We start from the raw sequence: 23,445 nt of genomic DNA, 5'->3' as shown, positions 1-23,445 counted from the left end.
TTTTCAGGAATGCACATAGCATGTTGTAGCAGGAAGGTCTGTAGTTAAGAAAGACAGAAAATGGTATTTATCAGAAACACAAGAAATAATAAGTGTTGGGAGGGTGTGGAGAGAAAGGAGACCTCGTGCACTGCTGGTGGGAATGCAAACTGGTGCAGCCATGGTGGAAAATGGTCGGAGGCTCCTCAAAAAAAAAAGAAAAACAGAATTACCACATGATCAGTGATTCCACTACTGAGTACTTACCCAAAGAATAGGAAAATACTCCTCAGAAAGCTACAGGCACTACTGTGTTCATGGCAGCAGCATTTACAACAGCCAAGTGTGAAAGCAGCCCAAGGTGCAGAGACAGGTGAGTGGATAAAGATGTGGGACACGCACGACAGAACGTCGCTCAGTATTGAAAAGAATGAAATCTCGTCCCTGGCAACAATACAGACAGATCTGTGGAATATTAGGCTAAACGAGGTAAGTAAATGCAAGAAAGACAGATACCATATGACCTCACTCACATGTGGATTTAAGAAACAAAACATTTGAACAAATGAAAAAGAGACAAACAGGGGCGCCTGGGTGGCTCAGTGGGTTTTAAGCCTCTGCCTTCGGCTCAGGTCATGGTCTCAGGGTCCTGGGATCGAGCCCCGCATCGGGCTCTCTGCTCAGCGGGGAGCCTGCTCCCCCCTCTCTCTCTGCCTGCCTCTGCCTGCTTGTGACCTCTCTCTCTGTCAAATAAATAAATCTTTAAAAAATAAAAAATAAAAAGAGACAAACAAATTAAAAAGAGACAAGCAAAAAAATGGGCACTTATATACAGAGTAAAAACCGGCGGCTGTCAAAGATGAGGTAGGAGGGGAGACGCGTGAAATAGGGGAAGGAGCTCCAGAGTCCACTGACCATGACGAACACTGGGTGATACAGAGAACTGCTGACTCGGGGTGCCCGGGGGCTCGGGCAGTGACATCTGCCCTTGGCTCAGGCCGTGGTCTCAGGGTCCTGGGATCAAACCCCAGGTCAGGCTCCCTCCCTGCTCGGCGGGGAGTCTGCTTCTCCCTCTGCCTCTGCCCCACCACCCCCATGCTCTCTCTCTTTCCTCTCAGATAAGTAAAAACAAAAAGAGAATTGCTGAGTCACTGTACTGTAAACCTGAAGCTAATACAACACTGTCTATTAATTATACTTCAATGACAAAAGAATAAAAATGATACAAAGAAAGATCTCAGATGCAACATAAAAAGGAAAGCCAAGAAACGGATGGATCTAAAGAAACGTGATCTCTGTAAAGTCAAAACAATAGTAACATCCACTTTTTAGGATTAGGAAAAAGATAAAGCGTTGCCCACAAAGGACGACCGTAACAAGGAAGCTGGGAGAAGCGTGATTGCAGCTGCCACTAGGGTCCCAGCATCACCCAAGGGAGCTTAGAGTGAACCCGATGACAGACCTGGCGACACAAGCGCAGCCGCCATGACAGGGAACACTGAGAGAAAAGAAACCGAAACAGAGTTCGTAGCTTTTAAACTAGCAGAGGGGAAAATGTGATACATAAGCAAATAAGTGACCAATTTCTAGTATTCCTAAAAGGAGTGGAAAGAAGAAAAAAGCCCAGGAGAAATGGAACGAATGCCGCACTCTGAAGCGGATAAAGCAATAAAAAGGTCGAAAGAGACCAGCGAAGCGAGCCCGAGTGACCCCACACCGTCACACGCGCGGCCCGGCTCCGGCTCTGGCCACCGGCTGCGCACTTCAAACCCCCAGTTCTAGGCAGTGTCCCCGAGACACGCCCAAAATGTAAGGCCACATACAGGTCGCAAGCCAAAAGCTGGAAAATGATACACCTGCCAAATGTTCGAAAGAAAAAAGGTCAGTTCTATTTTCGCATCAGAAAAACAGACTTTAAGAAAAAAATCACTGGAGTGACAGTGGGGCAGCAGTGGTAGCTCAGACCTTGTGAGACGTAAGGGTTCACACACATAGAAAATCCCCCAAATACAGAAAGCGACATATATCTTAATAGAAGTTTTGGGGTTTTTAATGAAGAAATAAAACAAAAAGCCCCACAAAAGAGATTCATATTCACAGAGCTATTGTTGTAGAAACATACATAACAACGCTCGGTCACCTGTCAGACTGTTTTCTACAATGAGCTGCATGTTCCAAACTATTCCTAAAAACAGACAAGTCTAAAAAAAGAAAGATTTCGGGGTGCCTGGGGGGCTCAGTGGGTTAAAGCCTCTGCCTTCAGCTCAGGTCATGATCCCAGGGTCCTGGGATCAAGCCCCGCATCAGGCTCTCTTCTCAGTTGGGAGCCTGCTTCCTCCTCTCTCTCTGCCTGTGTCTCTGCCTGCTTGTGATCTCTGTCTGTCCAATAAATAAATAAAGTCTTAAGAAAAAAAGAAAGAAAGATTTCAATGCACCTCACTCAATTATCAATGGGTCAGTCATTGATATGGCAAAATATTAGTGAATATACAGAATATTTAGCAATAAAGACTTGATTTAGCAAATACAAAAAGGCCAGTGACTAACTGAACATAATAAAAAAATACATTAAAAAAATTTTAAGGCCAGTGTTCCCCAAATTAGAGAAAACATATTCCTCTTTTCCTTTTTTTTTAAAGATTTATTTATTTATTTATTTGAGAGGGAGAGAGAGAGAGGGAGAAAGCATGAGTGAGAAGGGCAAAGTGAGGGGAGAAAGACTCACAAGCAGACCCCACACCAAACGATCCCACAGCCCCAAGATCACGACCTGAGCTGAAATGATGAGTTGGGTGCTTAACCGACTCGCATCACTCAGGTGCCCCAGAACATTCCTCTTAAGCACAGGGGGGAACACTTACAAAAGCTGACCGCGTGCCAAGCCGTAAAGCAATTAGAAGTATATCTCAAAGGAAACCATCATACGGGTCATGTTCTTTAACCCCCAGTGCAATTAAGTTAGAAATTAAGGCAGTAATCAGGAACAAAAAGATCAATTAAGATTTAAATTTTATAACTGGAAATTGAAAAACAGACTTTAACGAGTTCGTTAGTCAAAAATTATGTATTTATAGGCAGTATAACTGTGTCTACATAAAAAAAAAATAATCTACAGAGAAATTATTTGGCTAACAAGAAATTTTGCTTGGCAACTATGTGGCTAGAAACAAAGCCAACATACTTAAAAAATACAATGTTTTAAACAATAATATTTAAAAAACAGAATAAGCAAAAATCAAAGACAAAAAAAAAGGAATTTTAGGGCAGTGAAACTACTCTGCATGATACTGTAAAGGTAGCTATATGTCCTCATATATTTGTCTAAACACTTAGAACATAAAACACCAAGACTGAACTCCAGTATCAACTATTAACTTCGGGTGTAGGCTCATTGACTGTAACAAATGCACCACTTTTAGTGGGGGGGGTTGCTGATAGGAAGGGAGGTTGTACATGTGCAAGGGCAGTGAATATATAGCAAATCTACACTTTCTGCTGAATTTTACTGTGAACCCAAAACAAAAAGATAAACTGCTTCATATAAGGGAAAAGAGATATAAATACAAAATCAAAGAAGTAAGATAAAAATCCTATAATCTTTCATTTGAATGACAAATGGCAAAAGAATACATGATATATTCTTCTCTTTAAAAAAGAAAAATGTACAACATCCATTCATGGAAAAAAGAAACCTCAACAAAATTGGTTTTAGAAGGAACATACCTCAACATAATAAAGGCCTTATATGAAAAACCCAAATCCAACATCATATGCAATGGTGAAAAGCTGAGAGCTGTTCCCCTAAGATGAGGAACAAGGCAGGACGTTCACTCTCACCGCTATTATTCAACATAGTATGGTAGGTTCTAGTCACAGCAGTCAGACAAGAAAAGGAAATAAAAGGCATCCAAATTGGTAAAGAAGAAATCAAATTTTCACTATTTGCAGATGACATGATACCCTAAAGAGGAAACCCCAAAGACTCTACCAAAAAACTCTAAGTGACAAAAACATGAAATGAACCGATAAATGAACTCAGTAACGTTGCAGGATACAAAATCCATATACAGAAATCTCTTCCACTTCTATACACTAATAATGAAATGTCAGAAAGAAAGATTTAGAAACTAATCTCACTTACAATTGCACCAAAAATAATAAAATAAACTTAACCAAAGAGGGGAAAGACCTATACTCCAAAAACTACAAAACACTGACGAAAGGAATCAAAGATGACACAAATAAATGGAGAGACATTACAGGCTCATGGATTAGAAGAACAAAAATTGTTAAAATGTCCATATTACCCAAAGCAATCTACAGATTTAATGCAAACTTCATCAAAATACAAATAGCATTTTTCACAGAATTACAACAAATAATCCTAAAATTTGTATAGAACTGAAAAATTCCTGAATAGACAAAACAATCTTGAAAAAGAAGGACAAAACTGGAGGTGTTACAATCCCAGATTTCAAGATACACTACAAAGCTGTAGTAATCAAAATAGTATGTACCGACACAAAAATAGACAGATTAAAAGAACAAAACAGAAAACCCAAAAATAAACCCATGTTTATAGGGTTAATTAATCTATGACAAAGGAGGCAAGACTATGCAAAGGAAAAAAAGTCTTTTCAATAAATGGTGTTTGGTGTGGGGGGTGTCGCCTGGGTGGCTCAGTCGGTGAAGCATCTGCCTTCAGCGCAGGCCATGATCCAGGGTCCTGGGATCGAGCCCCATGTCAGGCTCCCTGCTTCTCCTTCTCCCTCTACTCCTCCCCCTGCTCGCTCTCTCTCCTGCTCTCTCTCAAAAAATATAAATAAAATCTTTTTTAAAAAATGGTATTGGGGAAATCAGACAGCTGCATGCAAAAGAATGAAACTGGAGCATTGTCTTACACCATACACAAAAATAAACTCAAAATGGATTAAAGACCTAAGTGTGAGGTCTGAAACCATAAGAACCCTGGAAGAGAGAACAGAGGGTAATTTCTCTGCCATCAGCAGTAGCAACATTTCTCTAGATATGTCTCCTGAGACAAGGGAAACAAAGGCAATACTAAACTATGGGGACTACATCACAATAAAAAGCTTCTGAACAGCAAAGGAAACATTCAACAACCACAAAAAAGAACAACCTACTGAATGGGAGAAGGTATTTGCAAAGGACATGTCAGATAAAGGGTCAATATCCAAAATCTATAAGGAATTTACACAAGTCAACACCAAGAAACCCCAAGTAATCCAATTAAAAATAGGTGGAAGACATGAATGTTTCCCAAAGACGGCATCTAGATGAGAAGATGCTCAGTGTCCCTCATCATCAGGGAAATGGAAATCAAAACCACAAGGAGATACACCTCGCACCTGTCAGAATGGCTAGAACCAGCAGTGCACAGCAAGCGCTGCGCAGGGTTCAGAGAGAAAGGGACACTCGCACGCTGGCACTAGCGCCTGAAAGCAAACTGGCGCAGCCACTGTGGAAAGGGGATGGAGGTTAATCAAGAAGATGGGGCGCCTGGGGGGCTCAGTGGCTTCAGCTCGGGTCATGATTCCAGGGTTCTGGGATCAAGCCCCGCATCGGGCTCTCTGCTTAGTGGGGAGCCTGCCTCTCTGCCTACTTGTGATCTCTGTCTGTCCAATAAATAAAATCTTAAAAAAAAAAAAAAAAGCACAGGGAAAAAAATGAGCAGTTTCAAAGCGAAGATTAACAAAATGTGGATAATTGCTTAAGGATGGGTGACAGAATATGCGGATTCATTATACTTGTGTCTCTACTTTCAATGCTCTGATTTTCCACAATAAAAAAGTTTTCCTTTAAGCAGCCTGGAGAGAAGCAGGGCCCCACAGAAGAGCAATTCAGGCAGACGGCTGTGTTCTCCACAAGAACGGCAGGGGCGAAAAGACAGTGGAATGGTGGCACCGTGGACAGAAAATCACTAACAAACTAGAATTCCACACAAAACAAAACTACTATGGGGACACCTGGGTGGCTCAGTGGGTTAAGCCTCTGCCTTTGGCTCAGTTCATGATCTCAGGGTCCTGGGATCGAGCCCCGCAACGGGCTCTCTGCTCAGCGGGGAGCCTGCTTCCCCCTCCCCCTCTGCCTGCCTCTCTGCCTGCTTGTGATCTGTCTCTCTCTCTCTCTGTCAAATAAATAAATAATCTTAAAAAACCGTACTTTTTACTAACAATGGTTAAAATAAAGATTTTTCAAGCAAACCGAGAGAATTTACCACCATCAAACCTCACAAAAAGAAATAAATCCAAAAGTGTTCTTCAAACACAAGGGGAGGAAAAGCCAAATGGATGATCTAAAATACAAGAATTGATGAAATATTAGAAGATATAATGATGTTGATGGCAAAAAAAATTAGGAAACTTCTGCCATGTGGAAATTCAAAACAACATTTATAAATAAGTCATGGGTCATGAGAAATCATAATGAAACCTGGAAAAAGATTTAGAAGTATGAAAACTATGGTGTTTCAAAACTCATAAGACACAACTAAAACCCTTCTTAGAGCAAAGGTTAAAAGCGTGAACACACCAGCAAAGTGGAGGAGCTTACATGCCAGGAGCTGCGTGTCCCACTAGTAACTGGGAGAAAGAATATTATGATATAGATAGAGAAAGTGGAAAAAAAATAATAAATAAAAACAGAAAACAAAGATACAATGGAGAAGATCAAGAAAGCCAAAAATTGAGTCTATTTAACTAGACAAAGATGTAGGAGAAAAGGGGGTTACCAAGGGAAGGAAAGAGGGAAGGAAATTAGAAATGTCACAGTGATCACAACTACAAATCCAGGAGAAACTAAAAAGATAAGAGGGTGTCCCACAGATGATGGCAGTCACTGATACTCACACAGCCAGCAAGGAAAGCTAGTAAAATCACCCACAATCCAACCCTACAGCACCCGGAAAATGAGTATCGGCCTGAACTTACATGTCAGTGATTAAGTGAACGCTGAAGCCTGCACAAGCAGGCATTGAGCAGGGACTGCGTGGAGGAGGGAGAGGACAGCAGGATCTAGGTGGCGGTGGGACACCGTGTTTGTCCTCGAAAGAGGGTCCCCACCCTAAGCAGAGGGATACTGAGATCAGAGCCCTGCCACCGCCAAGTACACGGGCCTGACACCAGCAACCTCGGGAAGACACTGCTTCTGGAGGCAAAAGACACACTTGGAAGGGAGCAGCCCACGTCAGCGGCTTTGTGATGAAGGAAAAGAGAAACAAGCCAGAGCTAGCCAGCGCCCCCAGCAAGAACTGAACACAGAGGCTGCAGTTCACTGGGTTGACAGAAGAGGGTGCTTTCGAACCAGAGAGCAGGGAAGCTACCGGAGCCCCTGCCTCTTCCCCACACAATCTCAGGTAATCACTGGTCTCCGGAAATTCAACACGCTTCCTCATCCTCAGAAAATGGAACCCAACCGCCCCACAAAGCTTCTAGCAAAAGAAAACAGAAGGTAAGGATAAAATGTTTCAGCTAATAAAAAGTGCTCCACAAAAAAAACCACCGCAAAGCAGAGGAAAAGCGAACTACAACACAACTCTCCAACACGGATCAAATACAATTAAACCAGCAATTGCTAATGAGAAAAACCACCACAAATAAAGTTAAAAGCTTGAAATAAGAATATATGGAAAACCAGGAGAAGAGAGATGAGAGCTGACCAAACTTAGGAGAGAAACTGAAAAAGAAATCATCTGAGAAATGAAGTAAAAGAGAAAGACAAGACTGCCTCAGAAACCACAAGGAGTCCAAGGGAAAACAGACATGACTGAAATCATCGCAAGATGAAAAGAAGACAGGGGGAAATGAGCCAGGATTTTTGATAAAAGTGCCAAAGACATTCTATGGGAAAAAAGGATAACCTTTACAACAAGTGGCAACAGAACAAATGCATATCCGTGTGGGGAGGAGGAAGGGAATAAAAAAAATCCTCTACCCTCACCTCATGCCATATATAAAAATTAACTCAAGAATTGAGCTCTTGGAAAGATGCATCCCACTAAGCACAACAAAAACCCCTAGGCAACATATAAGGCCAACGTAAGATTCTGAAAGGTGGAGAGAAGCCAGATCAGTTAGGGACCTTGGGTCCTGAGGAACAACACGGCAGAAAGTTTTTCTTCTCTGGGTTTTCTTCTATGCCTCATCTAAGTTTGGTGCAGGAGAAGCCAGCAACCCAGAAATCTCAGCAGGCACAGATTTTTAAAAGCTCCCCAAAAAGCCAGCTCTCCCTAACAATAGGACCAGGAAAGATGCAGCCTATAAAGACAGGAAACTTAGGGACAATAAACACTCTACTATAGTCAAACACCCCAGAAAAAACTGTAGCTCCATCTTGGCTCATATGAGCAGAGGCCCAGTCGGAAGTGCAGACTTCTATCCTCACTACCCTGTAATGAGGTACCCCTAGCCCCTCCCAGGCTAGAATCAGAGAGCCAAGTAGAGAGCAGAGACTTTCATCCTGACCCTGCAGGAACAAGACCCCCCCAATCCATGTGAGATCAGTGAAGATCACATAGGCAGCCTGAACTGCAATTTCTACCCAAAAATAATGAGGCATCCCTCCCTTTTACTTGCCAGAGTGAATCATCGTAGACAGCCATGGACTTACCCACCACCCAGAGGTAATGAGATCTACCCGCACTGTGTCAGCAGAGGTCATGTGGGGAGCACTGCCAAGGCACTCCCACCTCTCTTAGGGTGGTATCAGTGGAGGCCCAGCAAGAGCAAGGAGCCTGCTTCCACCGGGTGTGGGTGTCAGTGAGAGTCGAATGAGAAACCTGTGCTTTCACTTCCGTCGGTCAGTAATGAAGCAGCTCGCCCACCCTGCCCCTGTTGGAGGGGAATCACGGTAGGCCAGCTAAAACAGAAGACTTCAGTAAAACTCAGAGGTTCATAATATATTTTTTTAAGATTTATTAATTTATTTATTTGACAGAGAGAATTCACAAGTAGGCAGAGAGGCAGGCAGAGAGAAAGGGGGAAAGCAGGCTCCCTGCCAAGCAGAGAGCCCAACGCAGGACTCGATCCCAGGACCCTGAGACCATGGCCTGAGCCGAAGGCAGAGGCTTAACCCACTGAGCCACCCAGGTGCCCCGTTTTATAATATAATATTAAAATATCTAGGGGTCAATTAAAAAATCACTTGTCACCAAGAACCAGGAAAATGCTAATTTGAATGAGAAAAGACAATCAATAGACACCAAGATGATACAGATGTCAGAATTATTTGAAAATAATTTCAAAGCACCATCATAAAAATACTTCAGCAGACAATTAAAAACACACTGGAAACAAATGGAAAAAAAACTCAGCAAAGAAATAGAAAATCATTAGCAAAGAAATAGGAGAGATAAAGAATTAAATATAAATTTTAGAACTGAAAAAATACAATAACAAATGAAAAAATCAATAAATGGGCTCAGCAGCAGAATGGAAGGCACAGAGGAAAGAATCATTGAGCTGGAAGACAGAACAATAGAAATCACCCAATCAGAACAACAGAGAGATAATAGACTGAAAAAAGTGAACAGAGCTTCAGGGACCTCTGGGACTAGGACAAAAGATCTATCATTCATGCTAACAGAGTCCTGGAAAGAAAAGAGAAAGAGGGAGGAGCTGAAGATGTATTCAAAGACAGAATGGATGAAAAAATTTCCAAATTTGGCAAAAAGACACAAACCTACAAATTCAAGAAGCTGAGCAAATCCCAACCACAATAAGCCTAAAGAAACCCATGCCAAAATACATCATAATCAAACTTCTGAAACATAAAGACAAAGAAAAAAGTCTTGAAAGCAGCGAGAGAGAAACAACAGCTTACCTATAGGAAGAAAACAATTCGAATGACAGTGGATTTCTCATCAGAAACCATGGAGGTCAGAAGGAAGAGGCACACGTTTTTTTCAAGTGCTGAAAAAAAAAGAACTGTCAACCCAGAATTTATACCCAGTGTAGACACCCTTCAGGAATGAAGGGAAAATCCAGACACTCTCAGATGAAGGGAAACGTGGAAAACTTGTCAGCTGCAGACCTGCCCTAAAGGAAATGATAAGAAAGACCCTCTAAACAGAAAGTAAATTATGAAAGAAGAAATACGGGATATCAGGAAAGAAGAAAGAACAACAGAAGTAAAAGTATGGGTAAATACAATACACTCTCCTTCTCATCTTGAGTTTTCTACACTATGCTTGACACCTGAAGCACAAACTAAAACACACTGAGGTGGTTCTAAATGTATGTGGAGGAAATAATCATGACATCCATACACAGGAAGGAAAAAGAGGTAAACCTACTATATTTCAGTTAAACTGGTAAAATAACAAACCCAGTAGACTGGGATACGTTATATATGTAATGTGATACCTTGAGCAACCATTCAAAAAACAATACAAAGAGAGAGATTCAAAAGTACTGCAGATAAATCAAAATGAAACTCTAAAATACATACTAAGTAATCCATAGGAGGGAAAAAAAGAAAAAAGAAAGAAACGAGAGAAATAAAAAACAAAGAATAAACAAAAATTAAACAGCAGACTTGTCATACACATACAATTACATCAAATGTAAATCGTCTGAATACGCCAAACAGAAAACAGACCTGAAAAGGTCGGTTAAAAACACGACCCATTCATGCGCTGTCTATAAGAAACTAACTTAAAATATAACCATATAGCTAGTTTGAACATAGAAAGGTGAAAAAGATATACCATGCAAATATTAATCAAAACAAAGTAGGTAATTCATGTCAGATAAAGCAGACATCAGAGCAAAGAAAAGCATCAGGTACAGAAAGACACGTCACACGATGATGAAAGAGCCGACCTCTCAAGAAGACGGCGATTCTACATGCGCACGTGCTCAGCAGCAGCGTATGTGGCACCAAGCCCACAGAACTGAGAGGCACGACAAAGCCACATTTCTGGTTGAAGACTTGAGCACCCTTCCCAGACACTGACAGGTCTAGACAGAAAGCTGGCAGGTGCTGGTATGAAACAGATAATAGCCTTGTCACTATTGAGGACTGTTTTTTAATTCCAAAAAGATATGTTTCATTGGCAAAGTCTACCAAACATCAAAAGGACGATCAGCACCAGTTCCACACAATCACCTCTAAAACACAGAAGAAACACCTTCCAGTTCGAACTATGAATTTAGTACCACTGTGGTACCAAACCCAAAGACAGCACAGAAAAATAAAAAGGAAAGAAAGAAAAGTACTAATACCCCTCACAAATACAGAGGCAAAACTCCTTAACCAGACATTAACAAACACGATTCAGCAGTTGTACACAAATGTATACTGTATACGGTATATACAAATGTGTATACAGCGTACGCAAATGTATACTGTATACGGTATATACAAATGTGTATACAGCGTACGCAAATGTATACTGTATACGGTATATACAAATGTGTATACAGCGTACGCAAGTACACAAATGTATACTGTATACGGTATATACAAATGTGTATACAGCGTACACAAATGTATACTGTATACGGTATATAAAAATGTGTATACAGCGTACACAAATGTATACTGTATACGGTATATACAAATGTGTATACAGCGTACGCAAATGTATACTGTATACGGTATATACAAATGTGTATACAGCGTACGCAAATGTATACTGTATACGGTATATACAAATGTGTATACAGCGTACACAAATGTATACTGTATACGGTATATACAAATGTGTATACAGTATATACAAATGTATACTGTATACGGTATATACAAATGTGTATACAGTGTACACAAATGGCTGTGCACAGCGGCCAGCAGAGCTTAACCCAGGGATGCAAGGCTGACCTGGCATCTGAAGACCAACCAGTGCAAACTACCGTATCACCAAAGAACCGCAGGGTCCCATCGACTGACGCAGAAAACCGTCTGACAAAATGTAGCACTGATTTAATGCCAACACTCTCAAGAAAAAGGAACAGAGGGGAACTTCCTCAACACGATAAAGAACATCTTCCAACACCCCCCACCCCAAAAAACCCAAAACTAAAAACGAGAGCTAACATCATACTTCACACGTTGAAAGACTGCATGTTCCCTCCTCCCACAAGATGAGACTAAGAGAAGGACATCAGTTCTCACCACTGCTGTTCAACACAGTTCTGGAAGCTGACAGTGCAACGAGGGGGGAAAAGGAAAAAAGACACACACACATCAGAAAGTGAAAAATAAACTGTCCACTAGCAGATGACTTGATTCTTTATGCAGAAAATCCCAAGGAATCTACAAGCACCTGGAGGAAAGACAAACCAAAGTTACATAATTTCTTTAAAATCTGATGAAAATGAAGACATCGAATGTTAGAATTATAGCATACAATTACATTATTAATCAGAGGAAAATTCATAACCTTCAGTAATCATGTATCAAAAATTAAAGAATAAAATAAGTAAACTAACTCAGGAAGCTAACAAATGAACAACAAAGTAAAACAAAAAGGCAAGAGGGAAATAATAAAGATAAAATTGGAAAGTTACAGGTTAAAAATCAAAATCACAGTAGAACTATCAATAAAATAAAATGTTGGTTCTCTTTATGAAAACCTACAGAATATACAAATCACTAATCTAATCAAGAAAAAAAGGAGGAAACATAAAATACACAGGATAAAAAATGATTAAGGGGGTAAAACAGGGGAAATTTTTTAAAAAACTTACACCACTTCTTTGTCTAACTATACATACGTAAATTGGAAAACCTAGATCGAGTGATCAGGAAATTGTATCTGCCAAACAGATCTCAGGAGATAAGAGATAAGAAACTTAAACAGACAATATCCAGACAGAAAAGAAAAATTATCAAAGAATTATCCTTCCCAAAGACACCAGACCCAGATGATTTCACGAGGGAGTTCTACCAAATCTTTAAAGCCCAAGCAACCCTAATGCTACTTACACTACCCCAGAAAAGAAAAAGAAGAAAACATTCTGATTCTTTCTGTGACTCAGTAGGAGGCATAGCATAGAGAACACCTTCGGTAAACGGGCCCCGCAGAGCCCTCAGTTTGATGACACCCGCACTTCAGAACATGCATCTCGCTTTGCAGTGTTGTTGGGGTTCTTCGGCTGACATTTATGTAGGAAAAATGTATACTTCCCCCAAACCCAATATAACATTTTTTAAAGATTGATTTATTCATGTGAGAGAGAAAGAGAGCGAGCGGAGGAGGAGGGGTAGAGAGAAAGGAAGCAGACCTGCTGCTGAGTGTGGAGCCAGACCCAGGGCCCCACCCCAGGACTCCGAGATGGTGACCTGAGCAGAAATCAGGACTCCGCTGTTTGATCCACTGAGTTACTCAGGCACCCCTCAATATAATATCTGTAACCCAAAAAACGTGGGAAAAACTCTCAGCCAAGATTCTGAGTTCAGCTGGTTGACAATTAGAATTATGCGTGGATGTTTCTGGAAAGGGCAGAAGCCACTATGAAGGTGTGCACAGCAATTGCCCGTGAACAACTAGTTTAGCTGTGGTGATCAGGGAAAATGCGGAAGGCATTCTGTGTCCTAACGGGGTGGTTTTTTATTTTTCACTATTTACCTGTCCTTGAGCTGTATTCGTTAAGATTTATTTATTTATTTTTAGAGAGAGAGAGAGAGAGAGAGAGAGAGAGGGAAAGAAAGCACAAGCAGGGGGAGGGGCAGAGGGAGAGAATCTCCAGCAGACTTCACGCTGACCATACAGCCCAACATGGGGCTTGATCTCATGACCCCGAGATCATGACCTGAGCCGAAATCAAGACTCAGACACTTAACCGAATGAGCCACCCAGGCACCACAGTTCTGTTTTCAAAAATTAATTGGGGATTTTGAGTACAACCAACTTTAATGCATTAATATTTTTATAGTACATTATAATTTTCCCATTTAAAATAATAGGAAATGGCAACATAACATTTAATTTTCAGTAATGGATTAATGAAATTAAACATTGGGAAACTACACAGCACTCATATCTAAACCATATGATACTTCAACATAGGATAAGAAAACTACAGAACACATCTCACTTTAAAATATGCAATTAGGAAGGTATGTGCTATGGTGAGTGCTGTGAAGTGTGTAAACCTGGCGATTCACAGACCTGTACCCTGGGGGCTAATAATACATTATATGTTAATTTAAAAATTTTTAAATTTTTTTAAAAATAAATAAATAAAATACGTAATTTTATGATTGATGAATCATTGCCCTCTATACCAGCAAACCAATAATACATTATATTGAATTAATTGAATTTAGATTTAAAAAATAATAAATAAAACAAAATATGCAATATAATGATATAAAAAATACACGTTTGGTCACTCAGATGACCACAATATATTTCTCAGACATTTGGCCTTCATCCATAGTTCCTGAGAACGCTTCAGAGCCTGAAAGGTGACACAGGTATCCTGAAGGATGACTTCTGGACTCCGCCCAAGGGTGGGAGCAGGTTGGCCCGAGAAGGAGCCACGTGACTAGAGGGTTGAGACACTCAACCGCAACCCCGACTTCCAGGGTGGAAATAGAGGCTGGAGGAGGAACAGCCAATGGCCAACGACTTAGTAAATCAGGACCGCAACAAAGCTTCCATAAAAACCCAAAGACTGGGCTCAGGGAGCCTCAGGGCTGGTGCGCAGGTGGAGACTGGGAAGAGTGGCATGCCAACAGAGGGCATGGAAGCTCCACACCCTCTTCCCAGCCCGCACCCCACGTATCTCTTCACCTTGCTCTTGATTCTTACCATGCATCACAGCCTTTAACAAACTGGCAAACGTTCAGTGTTTCCCAGAGTTCTGTGAGCAACCCAAAGAACTTAAAGAGGAGGAGTCGGAAGCCCAATCTGTAACTGATAGGTCAGAAGCAGAGGTGACAGCCTGGGGTGCCCGAAGTGGAGCGTGGGGGGAAGTCTTCTAGGACTTCTAGGGAAGTCTTCTGAACCCTTAAGCTGTGGAACCCGATGCTATCTACTGGTCAGCAGTATCAGAAGTGAGTTGAATTCTGGGACACCCTACTGGTGTCTGAGAATTGCTTGGTACTGGGCGGAGGGGTGGGGGGCAGGGAAGGCGTCCATGTTGAAATTTGGTCTGGAATTTGGGTCACCCCATAAATCTTACATAAAATATTAACAGACTGTAACATCACAGTAAAAAATATGTTAACTGGGGTGGCTAGCTAGCTCAGTCAGTAGAACATGTGACTCTTCATCTTGGGGATATGAGTTCGAGCCCCACATTGGATGTAAAGATTACTTAAAAATAAAAATCTTTAAAAAAATATTAACAGGGCACCTGGGTGGCTCAGTGGTTAAGCCTCTGCCTTCCGCTCAGGTCATGATCTCAGGGTCCTGGGATCGAGTTCCAGCATCGGGCTCTCTGTTCAGCAGGGAGCCTGTTCCTCCTCTCTCTCTCTCTCTGCCTGCCTCTCTGCCTACTTGTGATCTCTGTCCATCAAATAAATAAATGTTTAAAAAAAAAAATTCTCTCCCTCCCTCTTCTGCCATCCTTCTCCCTCACAAAAAACAAATAAATAAATAAATAAATAAATAAGAGAGCAGAAATCACTGAAATTGAAAACATAAAATAAAAAAAGAATATCAACAAAACCAAAGCAACTGTATCTTTGAAAAGATCATTAAATTTAGATTAAAATCATTTAGGCTAACTAAGAAAAAAGAGGGAAAACACAAATTACTAATAGAAGAAATGAAAGAAGGGACATCAATATTGATCTCATGAACATGAAAAGGATAATAAAAGAACACTATGAACACCTTTATGCCCACAAATTCGATAACCTACATGAAATGGGCCAAGTCCTTGGAAGGACAAATCTGCCAAAACTCACACGAGAAGAACTAGACAATGTAAATAGAGTTTTATCTGTTAAAGAGATTAATTCATAACTTAACTACCTTCCAAAACAGAAAGCATCAGGCCCGGATGGGTTCACTGATGAATTCTACCCAACATTTAAGGAAGAGATTATCCCAGTTGTCAACAATCTCTTTCAAAGGACAGAAGCAAAGGGATTACTTCCTAACTCATTTTATGAGGTCAGCATTACCCTAGTAACAAAACCAGACAAGGCATTACAAGAAAAGAAAACTATACACCAATATCTCTCATGAACATATGCAAAAATTCTTAATAAAATATTAGCAAATCAAATCCCAGAAAGTATAAAAAGAATTATATACCACAACCAAGTGAGATCTGTCCTAGGTATTCAAGGCCTTCCAACATTTGAAAATCATTGAATGACCACATCAACAGACTAAAAAAGAAAAGTCACTTGATCATATCAATAGATGCAAAAAGCATTTGACAAAATCTAACATCTATCAATCACAAAAACTCTCAGAAAACTAGGAATAGAGGGGAACTTTCTCAACTTGATAAAGACTATCTTTAAAAAACCGACAGCTCACCTCCTGCTTAATGATGAGAAATTTGAAGTTTCCCACTAAGATCAGGTCTACAAGGCAAGGATGTCACCTCTCACCAATCCTTTCAACATCATGTTGGATGTCCTTGCTAAAGGAATAAGGCAAGAAAAGGAAATAAAACATATACAGATTGGGAAGGAAGACATAAAACTGTCCTTTTTCACAGATAATGTGATATCTATATAGAAAATCCAAAAGAATCAACAAAAAAACTCCTGGCACTAAATGTGATTTTAACGGGATGCCTGGGTGGCTCAGTGGGTTAAGCCTCTGCCTTTGGCTCAGGTCTTGATCAAGTCCTGGGATCGAGCCCCGAGTTGGGCTCTCTGCTCAGTAGGGAGTCTGCTTCCCACCCCCCACCGCTTTCTCTGCCTGCCTCTCTGTCTGCTTGTGATCTCTGTCCAATATATAAATAAAATCTTTTTTTTTAAAGTGACTTTAGCAAGATTGCAGGATACAAGGTTAATACACAAAAGTCAATTACCTTCCTATTTATCAACAATGAATAAATGCAATTTGGAATTAAAAGCATGTTATCATTTATATTAGCTCCCCCCAAAATGAAATTCTTAGGTATAAATCTAACAAAATATGTACAAGACCTACATACGGAAAACTGAAACTCTGATGAATGAAATCAAACAACTAAGTAAAGACAGAAATGTTCCTTGTTCATGATCAGGAAGAGTCAATACTGCCAAAGTGCCATTTCTTCCCAGCTTGCCCTGTAGATTCAATGCAATCCCACTCAAAATCTCATCAAGTTATTTTATGGATATCAGCAAAACAATTCTAAAGTTTATATGGGGAAGCAACAGACCCAGAACAGCCAACATTTCAACATAGAAGGAGAAGAACAAAGAGGACCAATGGCACCCAACTTTAAGACTCCCTCCAAAGTTACAGTGGTCAAGACAGTGCCATCTCGGTGACAGAACTGACAAACAGAACAACAGAACGGGGTAGAGAGCTCAGAAATAGACTCCGGAAACAGAGCCACCTGATCATCAAGATAAAGAAGCACAGGTAATCAGTGGGACAAAGACCACCTCTTCAACAGCTGGAGCTACAACCCCGGATGTCTGCATGTGGGAATGAACGCAGACACAGACATTACACCCTTCACAAAAGTTAGGTCAAAATGGCTCGTAGGCCTGAATGTGAAATGCAGAACCATGAAACCCCTAGGGGATGACAGCAGAGAAAACCTAGATGACCTTGTTTATGATGACCTTTTAGATACACCACCAAGCACGTGAGCCATGAAAGACATAATGGATCAGCTGGACTGAAGTTAATAAATTCTGCTCTGTGAGAGACAACGTCAAGAGAACAATTAGATGAGCCACAAACGGGAGGGGAAAAGCTGCAAAAAACACAGCTGATAAGAAAAGAAGTGTTATCTAAAATTTACAAAGAACTCTAAAAAATCGAAAACAAGAAAACAACCTAATTTTAAAAACGGGCCAAAGATCTTAACCAAAAAGATAAAGCAGATTGCAAATAAGTATATAAAAGCAATGTACCACATCACACATCATTAGGGAAATGCAAATTAAAACAATTTGGTGCCACTACACACTTATAGAATGGCCAAAATCTAGAACACTGACCATACCAAATGCTGGCCAGGATGTGGAGTAATGGGAGCGCTTGTACGTTACTAGTGGTAAAATGCAGAATGGTACGGATAGTTCAGTGGTTTCTTACAAAACTGAACACACTCTTGCCATATGATCGAGCCATTTACTCTCCTTGGTATTTGCCCAAAGAAGCTGAAATCAAGTTCACACAAAATCTTACACACAGATGTTTTTAACAGCTTTATACACAATTGCCAAAATTTAGAAGCGACCAAGATGTTCTTCAGTAGATGAATGGATAAACTGTGGAACACCCAGACAATGGAAATATTACTCAGTGCCAAAAAGAAAGGAGCTTTCAAGACATGAAAAGACACGGAAGAACCTTAAATACATATTGGTAAGTGCAAGAATCCAGTCTAAAAAGGCTACGTACTATATGATTCTAAATATACTGCATTCTGAATAAGGCAAAACCATGGTCAGTAAAGACATCAAGTGGTTGCTAAAGTTGGGGAGGGTGAGGGATGAAGAGGCAGAGCACAGAGAATTATTAGGGCAGGGCAAATACTCTGTGTCATATTACAGTGACGGCAATATGTCATTGTACCTTTGTCCAAACCCATGGAATGGGCAACACCAAGGGTGAGCCCAAAGGTAAACCACAGATGTTGGGTGATTACGATGTGTCCATGGAGGTTCATCCCTGGTAATAGACGCAGCATCTGATGGGGAATGTGGATAATGGGGGAGGCTATGTTTGTGTGGGGGTACAGAGTCATGGGAACTCTCTGTACCTTCCTCTTTGTTTTGTTTTGAACCTTAGACGACTCTTCAAAAAAATTAAGTCTCAAATTTTCTTTCAAATAAGAAAATTAAAAAGTCAGCAAAAGGTATGAACAGTTATCTCACCAAATAAGACATACAGATGGCAAAAACACAAATGAAAAGATGCTCAACGTCACGTGTCATTAGGGAACTGCAAACAGAGCTAGGAAGTACCCTTACATACCTATCGGAGTGGCAAAAACACAAAACACTGACAGGACGGGATGCTGAAGAGGAGCTGGAGGAACAGTTCTCACTCACTGCCGGCAGGAATGCCAAACGGTACAGCCACTTGCTTAGACTACCAGCTCTTTACAAAACTAAACACAACCTTACCTTACAATCCAACAGTCATGCTCTTAGCTATTTGCCCAAATGAGCTGAAAGTGTATGTCCATACAAAATCCTGAACATAGATGCTTCTAACAGCTTTACGCATAATTGCCAAAATTTGGAAGCAACCAAGATGTCCTTCGGCAGGTGCATGGATCAACTGTGGAACGGCCAGACAATGGGTTACTCTTCACCGCTAGAGAGAAATGGGCTAGCAAGCCATGAGAACACATGGCGGAACCCTCCATGCACATTGTAAGCGCAAGAACCCAATCGGAAAAGGCTGTACACTGTATGATTCCAACTATATGACATTCTGGAAAAGGCAGAACTACAGAAACGGTAAAAAGATCAGTGGTTGCTAGGAGTTGGGGAGGAGGGGCTGCACCTGAATCATGGACAAAAGCCAGGTGGGAACCCTGGGCTCATCCTCAAGCTTAAGCCAAAGAGAAGCAGACCAGGAATCTGGGAACACAGACCCATTAGTATCCGTGAGAGCTGAAACCAGAGAATGGACCAGGGAAAGTTCTCTCGCAAGGAAGCAAAGGGCAGGGGGAAGCCAAAGCAGCCAGAGCGGGCTGCCCCAGCTACCCCTGGCATGGTACACTGGTTCCCAGGCCCCAGAAGAGAGCACCTGCCCAAGAGGTGAGGGGTGTGTGCACATGCCTGTGTTTGTGTGGACACATCTGCAAACACGGGCCGGCACTGCATGGCACCTGGTCTTCTCAAGACTGAACTTCATCACACCTTGCATGTGAGCTCAGCTTCCACGGCCAGGCCCTCTCCAACCGCCCCCAGGATGCTCTCTCTTTGAGCTCACAAGTCATCTGTGCACCTGCTACACACAGTGTGAGGGTCTGTATCTGACCCTCCAGGTCTCTCTGTGCCTACTAGATGGAGTGACCCGCAGACCCAAAGAGCCTCTTGCTTGCCTCGCACCCCCAGTGCCTGCACATGGCTGGGCAGGGAGCAGCTGCTCAGTCAGGAGTGTGGGAGGGAGGGGGGAAGAAGAGCTCAGACCAAGGCCTGTGGGGACCTCGGAGCAGGAGTCACAAAGCACGTAAGTCACGGGAAGACCACCGGCTAGTTGTCAGCCCCCATCAGGTCTGGGGCCAAGGTCTGCAGCAGCTTTCACATAACTAGGAAGCGTCATGACCATCCTAGGGTCTGTCTTCCTGATGAGACTTGTAAGTCCCACAAGGGCAGCCCTGGTCCCACTCCCTCCAGCTGTCCCCCAGCACTAACACCCTGGCTGGCGCTTAGCTGGTAACTTGCAAGTATCTTTGGAAGGGAGGACAATAGCGCTTAAGTGACACGGAATAGTAATAGTGCTCCTCGGGGCCACTGGAAAACAAAGAGACAGCAAGGCACGGACGCCGAGCACAGAGGACCTTCTCTCCAGCTGGTGAGACAGTTCACACAGGCAGGCTCCATCCCCAAGCAGCTGTCATGGAGGGGGCTGGGGGAGAGCCAACCGGGCCTGCACAAGGTGGGCCCTGCCCCACTCAGATGGGAGATACTCACTGGGAACAGCCGTGGTCTCCCCAGGAGGGCCGGTCAGTGTCACCGGGATGTGCACAGTGGCACTCAAGTCCGAGGGTTGACTGCCCATCCGTGTGACGTTCCGCTGATTATCTGCATCCTCTGGCTGTTCCTCTACCTTCTGCAGACAAGTGCTGGGCAAGGCGTGCACAGGGCCTGCACCCACTGGTCCACTGGCCTCCAGGTCACAGTGTGGCTCCCTGCCACCAAGAATGCATGTCAGAGTCCGATGCAGCCCCAACTGCTATTCAGTCTGCAAAACCCAGCTCCATGTGCCCCCGTGCCGACCAAGTAAAGCCCCAATTGCTTCCTCTGCTATTCTGGCATTTCCTCTGGTTTTTAGCACTTCGTACATTTCTATGTTTTTAGGGCTGATTCTCCTGTCCATCGCTGGCACGAGACCAGGCACGGCTGGCATCACAGTGTGTATAGAAAGGGAACTGTCTGCAGCATGAAGAAGCCGGTAGGAGGGTTTCCCTCAGCTACTCCACCGAGAGCCTAGAACACCACCAGTCCAAGAGGCCCAGCACAGGGCTCTGCACAGAGACGGTGCCTGGACTGGGCTGACCCCGATGGTCACCTCCAGCTGCAGGAGTTCTTGCAGACTACTGGCCTTAGTCCGGGGGGCTCCTGTCACCCCAGCTTGCTCAGAGTCCGAGTCGGATCCTGGCCCAGCCAGAAGCAGGCTGAACAAGGCCGCTGTGGAAGGGTAGGAGGCCCTCTGTGTCACGGCCACCCGGCCTGGCCCTGTTCCCTTCTACCATTTGGCCCAGTGGCCTCCTTAGGCCTCCCTCGGGCTCTCCCCACGTTTTTCTTTTTCCCTGGGCCACTATACTCTTCCCACGCCAACATGTCCCAAACCAGTCCCAACAACTTTCCCCATGCCCTCTTTCCCGCCTGGGTGCCTTGGACTAATGGCTGACATTCACTGAGCATACCCTGCCCTCCCCCCACCCACAGTTTTAAGCATTCTACACGACACCCCATCAAGGCAGGATTGTCACCACCACAAGAGAGATGGAGACAGAGGGCAGGGGGACCAGCAGCAACAAGGGCCGCTGGGCAGCTCTGCACCCCCAACCCTGTGGACCCTGACCCCGGCCCCCTCCCCGGCCAGCGGCTCTGTCCACCATGGGCACGCGCGCTTCCTCACTTGGGCTGGTGGTTCCGGAGCTCCTTCTCCTTGTCGCGCTCCTCGCCCTCACCCTCCTTCTCCGCTGCCTCCTTCTCCGTGTCCTCCTGCGAGGGCAGCGCCTTGTGCCGGGCCCGGTGCCGCCGCGCCGGCTCCTCCCCGCTCCCCGCCTCTCGGGGTCCGGCCCGGGGGCCGCCGCGGTGGCGCGCTCGCCGCTCGCCCTTGGCCGCGCCGCCGTCCTTGCCCTGGTCGGGCGCGTGCCGGTGCGCGCGATGGCGCCGGGGCTCGCGCTCGGCCGCCTCCTCCGGGGAGCCCCGCCGGTGGTGGCGCCGGCCGCCCTCGGGGCCCGGGCCGCGGCCGCGCTCGCTCCGGGCCTCCTTGCTGCGGCTGCGGTGCGGCCGCGGCCGCTCCTCCCGGGCCCCGGGTTCCCCGCCGTCGGCCTTCGGGGCGTCCGCCCGCTCCTGCTCTGCCGCCGGGGCGGGCGCCGGGGCCGCCGCCTTGTCGCGGTGCCGGTGGTGCCTGCGCGGCGGGGGGTCGGCGCCCTCCACGGCCTCCGCGCCCTCCGGCCGGGCCTTGCCCCCGGCGGGGACCCGCGGCCCGTCGCGGCCCAGCTCCACCACGAGCGGCCGGTCCAGGTGCGTCTTCATGTCGGGCCGCAGGTGGCGCGTGGTGGCGTAGCGCAGCCGCTCCTCGGGGTCCATCTCGCTGTACAGCGCCTCGCAGCTGGCCCTCAGGTTCTGCAGCCGCAGCTGGCTGGCCCGCTGCTCCCACACCGAGCGCGCCTTGGCCGAGTTCTGCGGCCTGCTGCGGGGAGACCAGCGGTGAGGGCTACGCCCGCCCACGCTCTGGCTCGCAGGGGAAGCCACGGATGGACGCAGTGATGGAGGGATGGCGGGGGGGGGGGGGGGGGGGGGGCAGGAGCCCTGGAGACCCCCGACAACCGGTGCAGAACAAGTAAGGGACACCCAGGGGCCCAGAATTCGGCCCTGCCCCCACCCCATCATGACCCCACCGACTGTGAGAGCACCAGCCTGCTGGTGGGCAGTGGGGGGCTCAAGGCCACCCTGGAGCAGCTGTACAGGGGCCCTTGGCCAAGGGATGCAGGGCAGTGGGAATGACAGGCACCAGCACGAGGTGGCAAACAGGCTTCCAGGGCAGGTGGGCTGCTGGCTGGGAAGACCAACAGGGAGAGGAGGGGGGCAGCGTCTGAACGGGGCAGGACTGAGGAAGAGGCAGGAGGCAGAGAGCCCCCTGCAGCCGCCCTGGGGCGCTAGCCTTGCTTCAGCATGGAGCAGAGCTGCCCGGGGAGGGGCTTCTCCACCTCCACTTCTGGAAAAACAGCCACTGGCCAGGAGACAGTGGTGTCTGTGAGAGGCCCTGAGCAGAGGCAGGTCCCCAGGATCAGGGTAGACGCAGCCCAGGGAGCAAGGGGCCGGGGGGCAGTGGCCCCCTCTCAGGGCCAAAGGATAAGCTGGGACTGCTCCCTAAGGTGGTCAACCCCATCTAGGCACCTGCCACTCGGCTCAGTGACCACTTGCTCCCAGGAGCCCAGCAGTTAGGTCTGG

General features: G+C 44.7%; 1 protein-coding gene across 2 annotated transcripts in view; it reads right to left on the bottom strand.

Moving 5' to 3' along the window:
* LOC111145672 (calcium voltage-gated channel subunit alpha1 B) overlaps window positions 1-23,445 on the bottom strand; it is a 184,449-nt gene that overhangs the window by 61,168 nt on the left and 99,836 nt on the right. For both annotated transcript variants that reach the window (XM_022500758.1, XM_022500759.1), the window contains exons 19-20: window positions 21,902-22,681; window positions 20,731-20,948 (exon numbers count right to left, since the gene is read on the bottom strand). In XM_022500758.1, coding sequence (XP_022356466.1) covers window positions 20,731-20,948; window positions 21,902-22,681 — 998 coding nt within the window. The remainder of the gene's footprint in view (window positions 1-20,730; window positions 20,949-21,901; window positions 22,682-23,445) is intronic.

The sequence above is a fragment of the Enhydra lutris genome, unplaced genomic scaffold (genome assembly GCF_002288905.1).
Source record: "Enhydra lutris kenyoni isolate GAN:26980312 unplaced genomic scaffold, ASM228890v2 scaffoldscaffold13, whole genome shotgun sequence".
Taxonomy (NCBI): Eukaryota; Metazoa; Chordata; class Mammalia; order Carnivora; family Mustelidae; genus Enhydra; species Enhydra lutris.
The sequence above is the reverse complement of the archived record's forward strand: the minus strand, read 5'-3'. Positions and strand labels throughout refer to the sequence as shown.